We start from the raw sequence: 17,439 nt of genomic DNA, 5'->3' as shown, positions 1-17,439 counted from the left end.
ATATAGCTATATAAAGTGCCTACAAATTATCTGTCTATTACATAGCCTTTCGTTAAAGCGAAATAGATTTTATAGTTTACACTTTCGATTATATTTGTCCTAAACGACTGATTCGGCCCTGTATTCGTAAGTGTTCTGACGACCTAGGCTACTTGGAGACGGGTAAGGCAGAATAGAGCAAAATTAGGTACTAGGACACACAAACAGGCGGTTGTTCAAAGCTATCATCGAAATCGCTTGAAGACTAATGGTTGTAACTAATTAAACGCAGGCTGCTATGTCTAATAAAATTACCGTAACGTTCGCACTAATGAACTTAAGAGTAAAATTTCTATTCATTAATATCCTGTAGGCATGCCTTAGCTCAGATTTTTTTATATAGACCCGCCCCAGTTCATTTTTGTGTAGTTTCACCTGCATAGCCTTATATCACACTGCAGTACAGCATGCATAATTTATTTCAAGTTTATTTCATATCAATGTTTTATTTGTATCTGGTTCCCTTCCCAAATTCACCTCCTTAATATCCATGTTTTTCCAATGGTAGTATACTTCTACAAATGGCAATCCCGCCCAGAGACACTGGCCTAGGTTCAAATCTAGGCCCGCGCGAATCGTCTGCATAGCAGTATTTGGTCGTGGCCAATTGATAGAACGGTCGTTCTATAAAGCTGCACTCTTCCTAGTTTAGGTAATTTTTTATATGACTAGATTGTACAATTCGTAGTAAAGCTCTACTTTTGGACATGATAGTTCCCTCAGTCCTGCCACTGAGCCGTAGACTGAATATACCCAAATAAATCTGCAACAGAAAGACATTGAAAATCTCATCATGTATAAAGAAAACCACTACTAAATATCATCCAGTCTTGAAATCAGTCTTGCAAGGCTTCTTCTACAATTTGAAAGGGTAAGGATCAACTCCGCTGGACAGGATCGTCCTGTCCCCACAGTTGTACTGTTGCAACTACTTCTAGTATATGGTTACGCCTACCGTAGTTTCAGTAAATAGAAACGAATCGAACGAATTGATGTATAGAGCGAATTCGCTCACTCGAGGGTATTCATTACTGCCGGAATAACCGAAACGAAATTGCCCATGGATCAACGATAAACAAGCGCCCCTGACTTGAAAGGGATTCATTTAGGTATAACGATATTCACGTTACTAAATAAAGCAACCGTAAACATCTATTAGGGACTATTTTTCAAGATAGTTTATACTGAGATACTATCGAAAGGAGGAGCGCTGCAGTAGCCATAATTCAGGATCAATACCCGTCACCTAAGCATGAATCGAGCTACTTAAATTAAAAACAATGGATATGTAGTAGGTTGGTGTTTTCTTATTGCCCTCTTAATTCTGAGGAGGGTGCATTCAGTAAATCTCTTCTATTTCCTCTAAAGTCCAGTATTATCAATGCCCAATTTTTGACACATTTCTTCTCGCATCTTGAACTTTTGTATTTTCCCCGAGGCAGTCTTTGGAAATGTGTCAGTGAACACGATGTACCGTGGCACCTTGAAATGCGCCAACTGCAAACGACCAAATTAGAAAAACAACAGTGTCAGTGTATGGTTACAAACGATGTTATACGGTCGATCTGCCGAAAACGCACCTCAAATATAATCGAAGTTCTAAACGGGACGGCAATTCAATTCTGTACAAAGAGTGTTCAGGGTCCTCAGAACTCAGTCAGTGAAAGTGACTATGCGTAGTGTTCCTCAGAGGCACTGCTCATTTTGGGTTAGGTTGCAAACCTAGCAAGCAGGTTCCCTATGATTTGACAAGCGACTAAATTAGCGTAATCGTATATACTAGGCTCAAAATATATAATATTAAAAAATGTAATTCTGCATTAATTAATGGACTACATTAATGTATAGATGCGTTTACTAAACAGCAAATAGTTTTCTTGGCTAAGGTCGTTTGTGGGTAGGTACCTTTCCTCTGTAGTAGTCCCTTACAGCCTGTTCGTTGACCACACCACTGCTGGTTTTCTTCACCCTAAGCCAAACGCAAACTTCTTCTCCCATACGTTCATCCGGAACGCCGCACACATAGGCTTCTTCGACCTTCAACAAATGCATCGCGTGCCATTATATATATATAGATGCGTATACCAGATAGACAAACAGATTTTCAGTAACCGGGCATCGGCGCATGTCTAGCAGGCAGCAGCCACATGGCTGCGGTACCCTTTCGGTTATAGCGTATAAAAGGTTAACGGTAAATCTACTGAATCAATAGCTTCGTTGTTTATTTTGTTGTTTGACACCTTCATAACTGTATGGAGAACAAGGTTTTCTGCTACGCAACAATTTAATTTCGAGTTTATGACGCCTCTACATATTTCATACACGCTAACATTCGGCCCCACGGGGCCGAGTGGAACAAAAAGGCCTATTCCTTTTATTACCTTGTATGGGGTATAAATTAAGTACCTATTTTGTCAATCGCAGACAGTACGCAGAATTACTGTCACTTGCAGACGGATTTTCATAGCGCGACGCTCTGACCTCAGCTTGTGTCACGACAGAAAAATGGACGCTTTTTTTCTGATTTTTCGCTGTATAGCTTTTAAAATCATTCGCTTCCGCTCACCCGCGCTTAAAGTCAGACGCGCTGTTTGTTAGCGCTTCGGCACACACTTTGTCTGCCGGCGGTTCTAGAATGTCACCATTCCACTTGTAGCCAGGTGTTCCAGGCATAGGACAGACAAGGTACGTCGGCAATTTGCCGTATTTAGCAATACGAAATGTACGTTGTTTGTAACTCATTTTTATCGAGCGCCGTATTTTGGGAGGTAGTTGCGTCCGCCATTGTATAGAATGAAGACGCAACAAAAAAAATCAAAAACTACAGACAACCAATTAGATTCAAGAGTGCAAACAGATCGATATCATTCGCCTCATCCATACCTCGATTTAATGAGATAATTTATTAATTAGACGTTAGATTACAGAACTAACTTGTGGCATTCCCAACAGTAAGTTTTCGATTTCTGCAGGATAGATATTTTCACCGCCTCGAATGATTATGTCCTTGATACGGCCTGTTATCGTTAGCGAACCGTCAGGACTCATGACAGCTTCATCGCTAAAATAAAAGTCGACAAGTTGAAACTTTCGCAAAAACATGATATGCTTATATATATATATATATATATTCAAGCTTTAACGTATATTTATTAAGCATGAACAAAATTATCTAAAAACATATGCTAATATTATACACCATATGTTTCTAGATAATTTTGTTCAGAAATAACCTCACTTTCAAGTCAAATTATTTTTCGTTGGAAGATACTGAAAGCTAGTCAAACATTCGTGTCTAGCGCACCTACTTACCCTGAACGGAACCATCCGTTTTCAATGATCTCCCCAACCTTATCTGATTCATGAAGATAGCCTCGAAAGACATGGTATCCTCTCGAGCAGAGTTCACCGCGCGTTCCAAACGGCACCACTTTGCCTTCTTTGTCCACGATTTTTACCTACATTTGTCGTGTCCCAGCTAATATATAGTTAAATCAAAAAATCTACCAGCTACATAAACGTGGCAAAATCCTGTACAGCGCAAAAATTGCCGTTACCCGATCCGTGGAATGAGGCAAAACTTAGGCGCATTGAAGACCAACTCAAACACGTAAAGTTAGTGTATAGGAGTTTGTTCTCTATAGTGAAATCGGTTTTTTTTTTTCTTACTCGTTCACAAGCGTTTAGGACAAGTGTTACCTCTATATGGTCCATAGCAATTCCAACGGATTCTGGTCTCTTCTGGAGCAGTTCGTGTTGAGTAAACGACACAACAGGACTCATTTCGGTTGAGCCGTAGGCAATCTGCAATTGATGTATCATTACTCTGCGGAGCTGTATGTTGTCGTTGGGCAACGATCGTCGAGATGCATATATATAACAGATTTTAAAGAGTACAAAATACATAGAGAATTGCCATAGTGAAATGAAATGTACCAACATGAAGTGTCGTTAGTTCCATTTGTTTGATCACTTTCTCTCGGAGAGTGAGAGGGCATGGTGACCCTGCCATTATTCCTGAATGGAGTGACGTCAGGTCATGAACGGTGGGGTCTAACTGAGACAGCATGTCTACATACATAGTTGGAGTTCCTAAAACCATCGTACATCTATGCGAGAATAACATGAGTTACACAAAGTTAGCGACGTAAATCATGAAAGAACGGATCTCCAACAACGTCCGATCATTTTAGTTGAAGCGTTCGTATCGTATGTTTATATCTGCAAAAGTTGTTTTGTGCCGCTCCATACTCTGCTCATGTTTGCTTTGCGAAAAGTGTACATGACTACGAGATTCTTTCAAAGCGAAGTTTAGTTTCGACGATCCGAGAGGCTCCTATTTGGAACTCGGGCCAAATGATTGATTTAAAGTTATCGCCATTTCAGTCAGCCAGCCTAGATTCTACTGCAACTTCGTGTGAGAGCTTCGAATAATTAGAATATACGTGAATTAAGCGGTATAAGTAGTAGACACTTACTTGTGTTTAGTTATCGCGGTTAACGCGGCTGCGGCCTGAAACCGTGGGGCTGGCATGACGAGTTTGGCGCCGTGAATGATCGCACTGAGTGAGCCAATGACACATCCAAAACAATGTATGAGCGGCACGTTTAAGCATACGGAAGCTGCGGAGTCCTGAGCTACACCTGACCACTCTCCAAGAGTCCGCGCATTGTTCACGATATTGTGATGTGTAAGGGGTACTGCCTAAGTTATCAACCAACAAACAAAGCAACCTACATATTGTACTATGTTGAAACAACCAAAGTGAATGTTGAACGAATGAACCTATAAGGTGTCACCAGCAATACAAAGCTATTATACGTGACCGAAACTAATTTACGTGAGAAAAAAAAAAGCTGAATTTAGTGTTTATAATATGAAGCTCGCTGCCTCTGCATACATTGTTTTGCATACATTATTTGGCTCGCAATGGAACTCTGTAGTAAACCCTATCGAATTAACAAGTCGATTTTTAATAAGATGGAATTGATCACCTTTGGATAGCCCGTTGTCCCAGACGTGAATTGTACGTTTGTAAATGAGTCAACATCTAATTTCGAGTTGATCTGGTCCGCGGCGCGGGAAAGCGCCGGCGTATACGCCTCCAGAATGTCCTTATAGAACACACAACCACTAAAATATCATTTAGATAACTACTTCTCGCCCTACCCCTGTAATGGGTAATCTGCTATACCTAGCAATACGATTCAACTACGATCAAAACTAGGCATGAATATACTTCGTTTCAGGCCAACCGTCTGGACGACAAAATGATATCCTTGTTTTATATTACCATCCTTTTTTGCATCGACGGCATGCAGAATTAAGTGCGTCCTAAACGCCTGACAAAGGGTACGTCGGTCTCTCGTTATGCTATACAACGCATAGATTATATATCTACAGCCTGTTCACATGTTCGATAGCAAAACTGCCTAAAAAATAGTCTTTTTGTTTTTTTTTTTTTGAATAACTGTTGAATAAAACGCAATTATTTTCGTGAATATATTTAAAACGAGACACGAAAGCAATGTTCGTTCACAGTCACGAAAGTTACTTGCGATTTGGCTTTACGACTTGCCGAGTTACTAACCTATAAATATAAAATACTGCACGAACTTTAACGTTAAAGTCAAGAGAAACTAACCCTTTTTTGTCTGATCCAAGGTTTATAATTGTTTGAAGATGGGGAACCCGCTTTGATTTCAATTGAGTTGGTACCATTTTTTCCAGTCCGGGTATCAGTTCCGACATCATACAATGAAAATTCTGCACGTTATACTTTTCCTCGCCGATAAGCAAAACTTTGCATTGGGCCTAGAAAAAAAAAGAGTGCTAGAATTAGCCGCCGGTTAAAATAGTGACTTGTTTAAGCTACCTCTGTCAATTTACAGTGTGTATAGGTAGATACAGCACATATATGCAACAGATATAACATAGATGCATCAGATTCCATATGTTAATGTGTAGGAATGAATCCCGTATTAGACCTCTGATAAGTATTTAACCTACCAGATTGAGTACGTATTCGAGTTCGGGCGTTTGAAAGGCAGGATTAATGTTAACAAATATCCAGCCCAGTTTAGCCGTCGCAAATTGAGCGACCATGTACTCATAAACGTTCGCGGAGATGATTCCCACCATTGTTGAGACTGGGTAGCCTAGACTTAGCAAACCTCCGGCCAATTTGTCGACCTCATTAGACAAAAGATAGATAGTATTTATACATCTGAACGTATCTTTCTAGTAAACCTTATTTCAAACACATACATTGATTCGTTGAATTCATTTGGGCGTTTGACATATGATAAAATCAGTGGACATTTCTAAAACTGATACAACCTCTCCTCTGACGCCCCAGCTAACTGAATAAGCACGCTAATTTATTGGTAAGTATGATCCTAGCACTGTTTTGCAGTGGCGTCACAATCAAGGCTCAGTTAATGGAGGCTCTAACAAGCTAGTAACGTATCACAAAGCCTCTGTATTCAGCTGCATGTTACGGGTTACTCCCTGTATGTATAACGTGCCGCAGCTTGGCTGAGTGGTGGTCATGGGGCAGATACTGACATCTTGCGCAAACTGGGCGTAGTTCTTGTTGATGCCCTGGTGACACGACACAACTGCTGGCATGTTGCCCTTTGAGTCAGCTGTCGCCTTCAAAACATCGTACGTCGTACATGCAAGCAGAGGACGAGAACTTGCCCCATGCCAATAGCTGTGATGGCGGAGTTGGGTCGCTGTCACTGGACGATGGTGATTTCCGTAGCTGTATTAAGAAGATATTAATATATTATATTCCAATTAATAACTAGTCGCTAAGTTTGTTATTACAGACTCATACTTTATAAGTATCTCTTCAATGCATCTATATACTGCAAGAATAAATATCTGAGTCTACAGCGAACTTTCAAAGACAGAATGCGTTAACTTGGACTCAAGCTTCAAGCTTCGTACCTCAGTGACTGTGCTCTACGACTCCCTGTTAGAGCTTTAAAGCGGTCGCTGCTAACGACCCTATCGAATAACTGCCATTTGCCGTGGGACAGAGTTTGTGACAGTGCTAAAATCGTAGGCATCACTCTGCAGCTATTCAGAGATGCCGTCATACCGTTGCAAGGTCCTTGAGCCCAGGTCCACCGGAAGACGAGGTGAAAAACTTCTGTCAATTTAAGGCTCGCAGTCAGTCATTTATTAATGGCTGCGATCTATGGCGACGATCTTAATTAATTGTTGCTCTAAACTTACATCTGCTGATGACTGAATGAAAATTTGATTTCGTCCTACTACAACAACCTGACACCCTTGGCGACAGATCCAAACACCGTTCTATTTGTCATTGTATATTGCAAGAACTATAATCCAATTGACAATAGATTATTGTTTTTGCTTCCCTACCTAATCGTCACCTTAACCTATTATAAGGTTACCTAATAGTGATAATAATTTCTAATATTCTATTCAGTGCAAACTACATTTGTGCCGCACCTCAACTCGCATAGAAAATATCTTTGTTACTATAACGACAAGAACTGTAATCCGAAGCACAGCAAGGACATCTTGAAAACTGACCAAGGAGAGAATAATTCGAGTAATTAGTACGAAGTAACGAAGTTAGTCCCCGAGCTAGACGCCATAGTTTCGTTCTCACGAATAAAAGCTCTCACCTCGTTCAAGTGGATAAACTGTTCTCTAGAAAATCCATCTGGCTACCTACATGGTAGGCGAAACTAGACTTTTCCTTTTTTTTTGTTTTCTTTTCGATCGTATCTTACAGCCTGCTACACTTTATTGTCAATGATTTATGTTAGTGTTTCACTGGTTTAATTTTAACTACATTTTAACTGTACATAAGATAACTATGCATAAGATACGACCATAGCTACAAACACCTGTCCGATTACATAGATTTCTATTTTCATTAGGGGGAAAATTGCTTTCGTTTGAAACTGATAGTCTAATTTTTGCGCCAGGTTTACTTTATTGTAAGCAAGTTTTTACCACGATTTCGAAAACGCTTAATGTGTAAAAGGTTTGTTATGAATGAATGGTTTCGTGACCCTGTCTGGTCTACGTTCCATTCGTTGACGGCCGAACAAAAAATATTCATTAAACCAGCTCCTGAATAGATTATGCTTAGCCAAAAAGCCCGTAGAATTGATGAGCCATATCCACGCGTCACGCGAACCTCTGCACAGCTTAATACAACGAGTACATTATATACGTCACACTAATCCTTGTTTATATTGATAGCAGAAATCAGACAAGAGATCAGTCGATAAAATTGTTTGTTATGCTTTTAGATTGACTCCAAAAATAAAACAATACTGTTTTAATTCAAACATCTGCAAGTGCTAGGATATAGGAAATTTTTCACTACGAAATCGAATGTATCTAGATATAAACAGCACATTAGTAACGAGACAATTATAGGCCAAAGCTAAGGGACGCTGTGCTAACGCTGATAATTTATAGAGACAATTGTCGAGATTACTGCCGACTCGAATGCTCACTGTTAATTATCTAGTTCCAAAAAGCATTTGTTATTTCAGCTGTACAACGTTTGCACGATATATTGATAGCGTTATGATACAAAAGCGTATAGTAAAAATTAATTTTGCCAATGAGCAGGTATATATCTATAACTGACGATCTTGCGGCCTAGCGTTATTGCATAAATCACTATGAGATATATTCGGTGTAAAAATTAGGTGTGAAAGCCAGAATGGTAGCATTAGATTGAGTGGTCTGCCATATGCAGCTGTTAACGTAATCACACAGACTTCTGATACGAATAAACCTGATCGTTAAGAATGAGGGACGTTCCGCAGTTGCTAGGTTTCCTTACAGGACATACCGTATTTGCTGTTAGCAATGAGAACGTAACCCATTGAAAATTGGAAAGGTCTTTTATGTCAATATTATCTGAAAAATGTATGTCGCTCCTCGAGACTAAAACCTAATTTTCTCTGTCTAATCCTATCAAAGAAAAGAAAAGAAAATGCCGAATGATCTCAAAATGTCGAAATGCCCATATATACGTAGCGCATAGTGGAAATACTTCACACAATAAAAATAGTCGTTTCCTACGGTTCGCTTATAAATGATTCGTTTTGCAATAGTCTACGTCAAAAACAGATATCATGTCAATGAATATTGAATGTTCGAACAGCTTTGCCCAGTTTTCCCAAAACAAGAATTCGCTGAGGAACGACCCCATCGATAGTTGTCCTCATAAAAGGATCTGATGCCTAACGGTTTATAGGACAGGAACTGGGCATGGTTGTAGAATCGCAGACGTTCTGGAAGTATCCTGCAATTAGTTTAATAAAAAGTTTGAATGCATGCCCAGACCGTAGCACACTCTAGAGGTTCTCGTGGTAAACTGGACAACGGAACAAGCGGCATCTAGGCTCGATTGTCGAAACTGTCCTTGAAAAATAACGCATAACAGTATTGATTTTAACAACGTAAGTACAAGTTGTTTTGTGGTCCTTTTGCCACGGCAGTTTTTGGATAGAGACCATATAGATTTGTCAAATGGAAATCGCTGAGATCTTCTTTGGTGACATAGCTCTACATTAAGTTGCGTATGAATAATAGCCAGAGTATTAAGTTGCCCTAGTAAAAATATGCTTAGGTTTTTAAGAGCCATTAATAGAAGAAATAGTTAAAAATTCTCATTTATATAAGGGGTTATTGAGGTTGATGCATGCGCGTCTTCTTGGCCTGGCATAAGTTGAGTAGTTGAGTTTGTAAGGTGATAATATTATCACATTTGTACTGAACTTTGCAACGCTGCATTCGCATCTTGGATAATACAGTGTTAGAGAAACTGTGCTTGTTATGTCATTCGCGTACATAATGTTTTTTGTTTATAACTAACGTAAGTGTGCATAAAGGCGGCATTCAAATGTGTCGTCCTAAGAAAAGATGACCGACTACGTTACTGCGCGTGTGCTATGGGTGAGATAAATGGAAATCGTTGTATCTTCTAGCGCGCCCTGGGCTAAAGCTCGTTATTCAAGTACTTATTCTAACACCGTTCATGTATCATGACCTTCTGGTGACTTTTTTTTCGCCGCAAAGGGCTTTTATAAGAAGCTTAGACGTGGCTCAGGCTCTTGATGTAGCCGGTTTACTATCCGTACCATAGGTTATTGTCATATGGCTTACATAAACCGTTGCCGTCTTATTCCATTTTTTGACATTTAATCTCATGCTTAAGTTTCATGGGCAGTGAGTGACTCATACCGGCAAGGCATCGTCCTATGGGTTTAACGCACATATACCTTTCAGATAATTCTGTACGTTGTACTTTAAGTTTCGCTTGGACTTTTGTGATGATTTTATCTGCAGTGTGCTGTACGTACGGACGACATATGCAATTAAATATCAAGTTAAGGTCAAGCGAGGGTAGTACGAAGTAATCGCAGCGTTGAGAGATCGGCCCAAACGTTAAAATAGTAGAAGACAGGTATACGCGTGAGAAATTACCGCTAAACATCATACGCTGACCAATTGTCAGTCGGCAGTGAGCGCCTTGTTGCAAACGTAGATTTTGAATGGAATAATAAACGCTAATTTGGGTACCCTCTGGTAGTATCTTGAAAATCTGTGTGGGTTGTCTGACGGCTCGAGCAAAGTACTTAAAATAGGGCTTTATTATAATATAAACCGATAGAACGGATCTATCACAATGTCTGAATAAATAGAGCTAAAAATAAAAAGCACAAATAACACTCAATATATTTAATAGCTTGCAGTACTTCTGTTAGACACTGTTTTTAACGACTACTCGTTTTCTGCTGCCATTGCGCTGCATAGTCGTGTCTAACTCTACGCGTAAGGCGGTCCCTCTGAAAACATCATAGACCTTAAGGAAAACACTTTTCTTTACATATGGCCTATAACGATCGTAAATAAAGAATCAAAGCGTCCTCCGTTACATTGGTCGGATGCTAACCAAATATAGAAAAATGTGGCTTAAGTTTGAAGTAAATGATTCTTACTTATGAATAGAAAACGTAGCTTAAAATCTTACTCACTATAATATATTCGAGGTCAGCTTTTGTACTTCTCTCAATATAGGCAGATCATAGCGTTTTCCAATTTCCACAATAAAAGGAGCTTATTTTTCCACTGAAACAGCTTCCAACGCTAGCGGTGAGATAATAACTGCCACCCAACGCTCTAATCGCATTAAGCGATTCCATTGCGCTCACCAACACGATAACACAATTTGTCAGAGGATGAACTACAAATGATTTAGTATATGTAATGATACATGACAGTAACATGGTATTATCTCAAAAGATTTTCGTGCGAAAATAACACTACAGAAATGTTCCTGCATAAAAAGTACAATGGAAATTAACATGATATTACCGCTTCTACAATTGCATTTGTCCTACCTGCTACAACGTCCCAAGCGTTTCGTTTCCGAACAAACGACAGTTCAAGGATCGCGGACCTGTTTTTTTTAAATTGTTTTTTTTCCTCTTTTTTTTTTCCTCGTAATTTTCTAAGCAGGAGTGAAGTACCGTCGTCGTTTAGCAACGAGATTCCCGTATATCTAGCTAGCGACGAATGACGATTTTCAATATGACCAGTCTGCAGACAGTTGTGCTGCTGGTTCAGCGTTACCTTTCCTGTCAAGAGCGACGTAAGCGCCTTTATCATCGTTGCGTCCAGATAGAACAAATCTCTTAACATTACAAGCCCCATTTCTAAATGATGCCTGCTGTTAACCATAAGAAGATCGCACAGGAAGGACACGTCGCGGGCACGTAATACGGTATCGTAAGAAAAGATAACTGCTGAACGGGAATGTCACGATTACAACCGAGCCAGTCAGAATCACAATTAGAATTTCCTTTGTTGCTTAATCAACTACGCACGCTCTAATTATAATCGTATCATTAAGATATTCGTAATAAACAGAGTCAAAAGATATCGTAGCTGATGCTAATACGATGCTTGTACGGTATACTGGCAGGAACGCATGCACTTAGCGCGGCCGCTGTATCCGTTACCGGATCATTGCTATACACTGGAGTGCGTTTTCGAGCAAGACGCCTTTGAATAGGCAACTCAACATTATTGTAGCTAATTTTTAGGTACATAGGACAAGGGTATCGATAACGATATGATGATGACAAATGACGCTCCGTTGGAAAGATAGTTCCTTAAATAAGTTGAGACAATTATAAACTATGCTGAAAAAATTCTTTTATTTAGCGAAAATGATCGAGTCAATTGAAGGAACCATCCACTGAATCCGAGATGATGTTATATTCTGCTTTTTTTTTTTTTAGCTATATCAACATTAGATAGTTAAGTCGCTTTGAAGCGGGTAATAATAGCAGAAGTACTTAGAGATGCGGATAATTATACTTTGAGAAAAATTGTAAACTTAGCTTATCGACTCGCTTTTGGCTGCACGTATCGTTGATAGAGTTCGCCTTCTCCTAAGAGCTCCAGTAGGTTGATAACGGAAATGATTTAAACGGTTCGAATAACGCTGTACAGTACTTAATTTATTTTTGATAATTGCGCCTGTCAAATAGGAACAAAAACACGCATCATCCCTTGAACATTGTAGGAGAGCCTCAAAACAGTGCCTACCAATCACTTCATCGAAGAAGACATTTTTTATGACAAATGATGTAACCGTGCCATTTCTAAGAATTCCCGCCCCATACGTATTTCAGTACATTCATGTCAGATGCGTAATACGCTAATAATAATCGAAATAACACATTTCTATGCATAATAACGTAAATATAGTTTGTTTTAGACGGTAAAATAAACAAGGGCAGAAAAAAATGACATCATGATGTGACTGGTCACTCGCCGCGCCGCGAGTAACGTGTAACCTATCCTCCAAAGGATGCCTGTTTCCTTTGAGTTGACTTCGATCACGCTCACCCGTGCAAAAATTATGAAACATGCTAATAAATTTAAATTTGGACTCATATCTGCTAAATTCAGAAAGCGGAAGAGGTCTATAATGCAAAAAAGAAAAAAGATATTAATTAGCGCTCTAAGCTTAAACATGAAGATAGACAGTGACGTACGATACAGCATCGAGGTACGTTACTCGTCCGCTTCCTATTCCATCTACCGCTGCCTACCCCGCTCCGATCAGACGCGACGTGCTATTTCATAACCGATGACATGACACTGCTAAAAATTGTAAAAGTCAGCTACGCGAGGTCGTCTGATGTTTAAATAGTTTGGTGAATCTCGTTATGATATATCTAAACAACCTATCTATTCCACTAAATGAATGCAAATGTAGATTGCCCGTAAGGCGGTTTAGGATTTAACGATTTAGTCCTGGATTTGCACACAAAACAATGAAATACATAGAAAAAAGAACGCTAACATGGAAACGTGCTATCGAAACATATAGTATAGATGTTTGTACTACATGACTAATGAACCGAGAGGTCTATCATCTGTGAAATTAACAAGCCATCTTCTCAGCCGAGCAAACTCGATGTGTCGTCGCAGCAAATAAGAGCAACACAATTTATATATCAACATAGACAATGAGGAAGGATCCGGTTTGTACTCGTATCCGGCCAGGCCTTCTAATCTTAGGAACATGTTGTGGTCTAGGTTCGAACCCGAGCACAGACAGACAGACTCCGTTTCGCGCTGGAGCCAGCTATCTGTCTGACTGAATGGCAATACTAGACGTAAAACTCGAATTTGTATAAACTCCGTTAATTTTGCCTACATCAAAGCATAAGACTGTACCCTATACATGGGCGGAATGAATGGTCCCGAATCAGTTGTTAAATGATTTTCCCGTGGTACGTACACAGCGGGCGCTTAATAACAGCTCGAAATTGTTACACCGTATATATATATATATGTAGGAGTGATATCTATAGGTATTTCTAACTGGAAATTCAAGCTGAAATCTGAGTCCGTCGTAGCGTTTTTGGATCGACTCGAGCCGATTTATTCCTTATTATCCACTTATTACCTTATTTTCCACTAAGAACCGCGCTTGCTCGAGTACCGGTGGTTTTTAGCCATCTTGCCATATGCAATGCCCAGATGCCGCCTCATGCGGCCTCCCATATTTCTTCTCTGAACTCAGAATTATGGCAAAATGTAGAGGCAGGCATTTTATTTGTAGATTATTCGCACACATGTCACGAGGTACACAAGGTATCGAGGTGAGCAATTTGCCGACACATGCGCTGATGACACACCACTTCGGGCTTACCCTATTTTCTTATTTCTTTCGCTGTCGTAGTTATTGCGGGTGCGGCAGTCGATGACAGCTGTACTGATTTATAACCTCTAGGGCTTTCTAGAGGTTCCTTTGCGAGTGCTAACTTCAAGCTTCTCCAAATCAGACAAGCGACAAGCGGAAACAAAGGGCTAATTTTGTCCTAACGACGAATCGCTACCTTCCGTCAACATCTCGGCTTCTTCGTTCTTCTTTATTTAAACAATTCGTATTTATTTAGTAGTCAGCGCCATGAGCTTTTCTCGGATTTTTCTCGGATTTTTGTTGGCAAACATGCAAGCCTATTTCCCCCTATCATCAATACCAATCAATAACAATAGCAACAACGCACAGAACGCTGATAGTAAAAAGGATGCAGTAATGATTGAGATATCGATTCGTAGACCTGTACTGTGTATCGCGTCTGTTTAAATTATACACTTTGTAAACAACATTGATAAGGACAGGTTTTCGAGACCCAGAACTGCTAGCCAAAATGCATGGACCCCTGTACTGTGCTATAGCCGCTATTAATTACCTGTCACCAACGCATTTTCCATCTGCGCTAATAACAGCGTTGTTTGTTGGATTTCTAGAGGTTTTCATATGAAACGGAAGCTAAAACAAGCTGATCAACGTTGTCGAGTATATCCTTGGTTGGGTCGAATTTGTAGCTTAGCGACTACTGACGTCTCGTCGAATTGTTACTAATTACTGGGTTAATGTGGCCTTTTTTTTTTTGGGTTGGCGTTGGCGTAGATTGATTACGCGTATACTTCCATTACTTCCTTCAGTTTTATTAGACAGAGTTAGCAACTGATAGATGTCGTTAGAATGATACTAATTTATACGCTCTAACGATATAGAATTGACAAATTCAAACAGATCAGCAGAACACAACTATTTAGTTATGATATTAATAATAAGTAAGATCAACTTAGTGTTGCGGCGTCAAGATCGTTGTCTTCCGTACAAAGTTGAGATTTATGGCTGTCCTATGGGAATCCACTAGCTTCTCCTAATTCCGCAAATGAGCATTTATATATTAATAAAGTATACTGCTAATTGACGTTTAAGTTAAGTATGCATTTGTTTGCTAAAAGTCACTCTACAATGGGTCTAGAAAGGCACGATATTGTTCGTGTTTGTGCCGGATTCAACGGGACGAATTGGACTTGACAAATGTTCGACTATCTATAAAGTTAACCCTGAATCGTCCAACATTACTATATATATATATAACGATATTAAAACTGCGAAAGAATTTTAGCGGCTTCGATGATCCTTAACCGTGTTGTCATCCAATGCTACTATACCCCTCGATTACGTTGCCTATTTTCGCTCATGCCTGCTTGCCGGAACGGTGGTCAAAGTGCACAGTGTGCTTTGCCTACAGGATTCAACTAGGGTCAAGATAAATGTATATTAGTTGTTACCAAATAATTTTACCATGGACGCACATGTTCTGCTACGGTGGACCTTATTTAAACATGTTCGCCTAACGTATCTCCTGCAGTTGCTAGCTATTCCGTTCCTAACTCCGTCTAGCGACCGTGTATCGATGCGGACGGCCGCGTCTCTTATGGAACTATTTCATTACCGTATTCAATAAGAAATATTGACAACTAAAATCTCTTGAGTTCTGCTCTTTTCGTATCTGGAGTATTTTTCTTTTTTTTTTGGTAATTTGAGTTGTACAATTGTCGACGTAAATCTGAATTGGGATTGTGTGTAAATGTTCTCCTTCTAGCCTGTGAGTTCATCCGTTGTTAAATTTAATAATAACCTATATAGCTATATTCAGATAATCGCAATATTAGACCCGAAGGCTGAATGATGCAATACGGTCAAAAGTGACGTCTTTAGACCATGAGCGTAGCTAGTTTTCTGAGACGTTTTTTGTACGCAGTATATCAACCCGTGGCCATTAGTAATGACATCTCATCGGTAGATCTTGGCAAAAAGCACACTTCACTTCGAATGTCAGCAGAAGCTGTACTTGTGCACTACATCACCGTAAGGGCTGTTTTGGCCCATCGAAAAGTTGTTTTGCAGTGTTCGAGAGCTATGGATTTCGTAGATTTCATTGACATACAACGATATATATATATATATATATCGTTGTATTTCAAAAAAAATTAAAGAAACTGAAATAAGTTGGACGGAACTGGTGCTTCATATTTGAACATTGCGTTAAAGTTCGTTGTCGGTGGAGCAAAATAGGGACTCTTGTAAATCCGATGATACGTTTCGCATTTGTTTCAAATGCACAAAGAACATTTGTTTTTTAATGTATTAAACATTTTACTTATACGAACGTTACTTTCTTACAAATCGTTCACATGTTTAATCGATTTGTGCGTACAGATCCGGTTAGATATAATATATTTGATTTACCTGTTTAACTTTTAAGACCTATGTGTCACACGACGTCACACGAGTGATAGACGACGTATTAGTGAAAAAACGGTGCCTTCCACCGGGACAACACAGTTTATTATATTATTAATAAGATAATCTCTTATATTATTTAGGCTCTTTGCTCACATTAACCATAAAGGCGAATTTGCCTGCCTAGGCCGAGTCAAGTATGTACTTACGGAGTGTACAGTTCCATCAAGCGGATCCATCTTGTACTTTGTTCAGCCTATAGATTATGATAACCTGTAGACATTCAATACGGACTGTTCATTTTTTAGTTTACAAGAAAATAATCGAGCGACTACCATTATTTTTGCTTTCTAACACGGCTTTAAACACGGAAACTCTTATTCGCGCAATATATTATAAGTGGGCGCTTTTGGCTAAAAGGAACCGGTGTCTCAAATCTCGGCAAAGATACATAACTTTTCGTTAAAAAATTACTATGTCGTTTGAATTTTCGCTTTTTTTTTTTAAATCTACGTCCATATGGGCAACAAGACCAGAGTTGCTGCAATTTATAGGTAAAACCTCACTTTTAAAATGCACTCTTGGGTTTTTCGTGAAGATTTGACAGGTCTATGTATAAAGTGGTTTGCGATATTTTTCAATTAAAGTATGTTTTAGGTTCTGCGTGGAAAGTGAAATCAACTGCCGGAACCATTTGCATTGTTGCAGAGTGCGTACGGATCCCAAAAATTGAGTAAAGCTCAAACAAATAGGTAGTTCA

At 39.4% G+C, this 17,439-nt stretch overlaps 1 protein-coding gene and 1 long non-coding RNA gene across 4 annotated transcripts; one reads left to right on the top strand and one right to left on the bottom strand.

The window, feature by feature from the left end:
• Positions 1-1,326: 1,326 nt before the first annotated feature.
• Positions 1,327-11,791, bottom strand: Acsf2 (Acyl-CoA synthetase family member 2). 3 transcript variants are annotated; one of them, XM_022854026.2, is made up of 14 exons: positions 11,452-11,561; positions 11,086-11,294; positions 6,995-7,199; positions 6,608-6,806; positions 6,050-6,232; positions 5,685-5,854; positions 5,035-5,173; positions 4,518-4,744; positions 3,980-4,148; positions 3,739-3,843; positions 3,352-3,497; positions 2,974-3,100; positions 1,945-2,076; positions 1,327-1,536 (listed from the first exon to the last, which is right to left on the bottom strand). In XM_022854026.2, the coding sequence occupies exons 3-14, from the start codon at positions 7,144-7,146 to the stop codon at positions 1,402-1,404; spliced, it is 1,884 nt and encodes a 627-aa protein (XP_022709761.1). In that variant the 5' UTR covers positions 7,147-7,199; positions 11,086-11,294; positions 11,452-11,561; the 3' UTR covers positions 1,327-1,401. The 3 variants fall into 3 exon arrangements, 2 of the variants coding, with proteins under 2 accessions (XP_022709761.1, XP_022709760.1); XM_022854025.2 differs by lacking the exon at positions 11,086-11,294 and having other exon boundaries at positions 11,452-11,791; XR_002687571.2 differs by lacking the exons at positions 2,974-3,100; positions 11,086-11,294 and having other exon boundaries at positions 11,452-11,791.
• Positions 7,206-13,014, top strand: LOC147751845 (uncharacterized). Its single transcript, XR_015315766.1, has 2 exons — positions 7,206-7,757; positions 11,570-13,014. It is a non-coding gene; the product is annotated as an uncharacterized LOC147751845 (long non-coding RNA).
• The last annotated feature ends 4,425 nt before the right edge of the window (positions 13,015-17,439 follow it).

This window comes from Varroa jacobsoni, unplaced genomic scaffold (assembly GCF_002532875.2).
Source record: "Varroa jacobsoni isolate VJ856 unplaced genomic scaffold, vjacob_1.0 contig02522, whole genome shotgun sequence".
Lineage (NCBI taxonomy): Eukaryota > Metazoa > Arthropoda > Arachnida > Mesostigmata > Varroidae > Varroa > Varroa jacobsoni.
Note: the sequence above shows the minus strand (reverse complement) of the source record. Positions and strands in the feature narration are given on the sequence as shown.